This window comes from Rhagoletis zephyria, unplaced genomic scaffold, assembly GCF_001687245.7.
Source record: "Rhagoletis zephyria isolate East Lansing unplaced genomic scaffold, Rhagoletis_zephyria_1.1 Rzeph_scaffold_42556, whole genome shotgun sequence".
NCBI lineage: Eukaryota > Metazoa > Arthropoda > Insecta > Diptera > Tephritidae > Rhagoletis > Rhagoletis zephyria.
In genome coordinates, this window is record NW_016199611.1 from 1 (window position 1) to 2612 (window position 2612).

At 63.3% G+C, this 2612-nt stretch overlaps 1 protein-coding gene across 1 annotated transcript; it reads right to left on the reverse strand.

Moving 5' to 3' along the window:
• Positions 1–172: 172 nt before the first annotated feature.
• LOC108355129 (probable ATP-dependent RNA helicase DDX46) lies at positions 173–2593 on the reverse strand (the record flags this gene model as incomplete). Its single annotated transcript, XM_017606302.1, has 6 exons — positions 173–474; positions 625–788; positions 858–1089; positions 1226–2165; positions 2297–2502; positions 2566–2593. Coding segments are annotated over 6 exons (1872 nt in total), but the record flags the coding sequence as incomplete, so codon positions are not given.
• Positions 2594–2612: the final 19 nt, after the last annotated feature.

Genomic DNA, 2612 nt, shown 5'->3' on the forward strand with positions numbered 1-2612 from the left:
GCAGCAGAAGCGGTACACAACAAAATGAGGATGATGATCAGAGAGGTTGCACCTAGAGGACCTTGTACCGGTTGCCCCTTGCCGGCAGATTAGAGTTGGACTGCGAAGGAGGAGAAGAAAAGTATAAGTAAACAACAAACAAAGAGACAAACATCGCAGATAAAGAACTTACCATCTTGTGGAGCTCCTCCTTGATGAGGCGGACAATCTCCGCTCTGGCCAGCGACACCGCCTTCTCATTGGTCGCCTCGATGGCCAGGTAGAGCTTGCGCTCGCCCGCCGGCGGCTCCTTGCCCTGCGGATAGTACGTCCCGCGGACGGTGATGCCCGCCTCGCTGAACTCGCTGATCTGCGCAATGGCCTCCTTGCTGGTCACCCGCCACCGAGCCTGCTGCGGAAAGTCGTTGATCTCCAGCTCCTGTTCGATGCGCTGAGAGACGTTCGAGCTGCTGCTGCCGCCGAGGCCGGAGCCGCCTGCCAGGCCGCCCATACTGCCGCCACCGCCGCCCAGTCCGTCGGGGCCGGCGCCCATGTCGACGTCCATGGAGTCCAAGAGGCCGCCACCGCCGCCACCCACTCCCAGGCCACGACGGCCGACCAGCTCGCCGCTGTCGTTGTAGTCACTGTCGCGGGGAATGTAGTTCAGTTTGGCGTGCAGCCGCTCCGCCCGCTGCTCGGCAATCGACTTGGCCGTCACCGCCGAGGTGATGTCGCCCAGGGAGTAGGTGTCGCCCTTGAGGATCGCTTCGGTGTGCGCCGTAGCGGAGGGGTAGTTGCTGGTCAGGGAGCTGCCAGTGGAGGAGGAGGAGGCGGCAGAGGCGGAGAGGGACGCCGATGAGGGCAGATTAGGTATGGACAGGGCAATCTTAGAGGCCATCTGCTTCGCCAGCTCCATCTTCTCGGCGATGGAGCGCTCAGGCTGAGCGTTTGAAACAGGAAGGGCTGTGCTGATGGAAGCTCCGGCTCCTGAAGCTGAAGAGGCAGCAGCCAGGCTGGCGTTGATGCTTGCTGCTGCGGCCGCCGCAGCCGCTACAGCAGCCGCCACCGAGGCCGAAGGAGTGACGGTCGGCGTCGAAGGCCCTGCTGCAGCTGATGACGAGCTGCCGCTCGCACTGAGAGCGGCGGCAGTGGCCGCGGCTGCTGCAACAGCTGCCGCCGCTGTAGCAGCCGCAGTGGCANAGCGTCGAAGGCCCTGCAGCAGCTGATGACGAGCTGCCGCTCGCACTGAGAGCGGCGGCAGTGGCCGCGGCTGCTGCAACAGCTGCCGCCGCTGTAGCAGCCGCAGTGGCAGTTCCCTTCTCAGCCTTCTTCTTCGGCGCGAGCATATTCTCAATCTCCTGGTCAATGTCCGCATCGGTCTTCTCCACCTCCTCATCATCGGAGTCGTTCAGTCCCAGAGCGGCCTTCTGAATGCGCTTCTTCTCAATCGCCTGCTGCGCCTCTGCCTCGTCAAACTTGAAGCCCTTGCCGCTGAAGCCGGAACTGGACTTGACCTTCTTCCCCATCGCCTCCTGCTCCACCTTGTAGTCATCAAAGAGCTTCTGCAGCTCTGTGGGCACCGGTATGCCGCTCTGCTCGTGCGCCTTGATCAGGTCCTGCGCGTAGCGGCCCTGCTCCGGCGTGATGAAGGTGTAGGCGTGGCCCTTGTTCCCGGCCCGTCCTGTCCGCCCACACCGGTGCACGTAGTCCTCGTAGTGATTGGGACAGTCGTAGTTCACCACCACAATGGTGTGCTTCACGTCCAGACCGCGGGCGGCCACCGAGGTGGCCACCAGGACGTTGACCTTGCCGTTCTTGAAGTCGCTGATGGTCGAGTCGCGGTCATTCTGGTCGATGCCGCCGTGCAGCGCCAGCACCGTGTAGGAGGCGTGCATCAGCTCCTTCAGCAGCATATCCGCATGCTCCTGCTTGTCGACGAAGACGATGGCGCTGCCCGCAGTCGCGTACTTGCCCAGCACTTCCAGCAGCTTGAGGAACTTGTCGTCCTCCTTGATGATCACCACATTCTGCTCCACCTCCTTCGCCACCACCGACCGCCCGCCCACCTGCACCTCGATCGGTTTGTCGAGGATGCGCCGCGCGAGCGCCTCCATGATTCGCGGAAAGGTGGCGCTGAACATGACCGTCTGCCGGTCGGGGCGGATCCCATCGATGATGCGCATCACCTGCGGCTCAAAGCCCATGTCGAACATGCGGTCGGCCTCATCGAGGACGACGTAGGTGCAGCGGCGGAGGTTGGTCACTCGGCCCGAGTTGGCCGCNGGTCGGGGCGGATCCCATCGATGATGCGCATCACCTGCGGCTCAAAGCCCATGTCGAACATGCGGTCGGCCTCATCGAGGACGACGTAGGTGCAGCGGCGGAGGTTGGTCACTCGGCCCGAGTTGGCCGCCAGCATGTCGATCATGCGGCCCGGCGTGCAGACGACAATCTCCGCGCCCGGCTTCAGGTCGCCAATCTGCTCGGAGATCGGAGTGCCGCCGTAGACGGCCACCACGCGCAGTCGGTTCTCCTTCGAGTCGCGAGATGAGCTGCCTGCATCACCTCGATCGCCCCTTCCCAAATGCGAGAGGTACTTGGTGAACTTGCGGCACTGCCCGTAGATCTGCGTG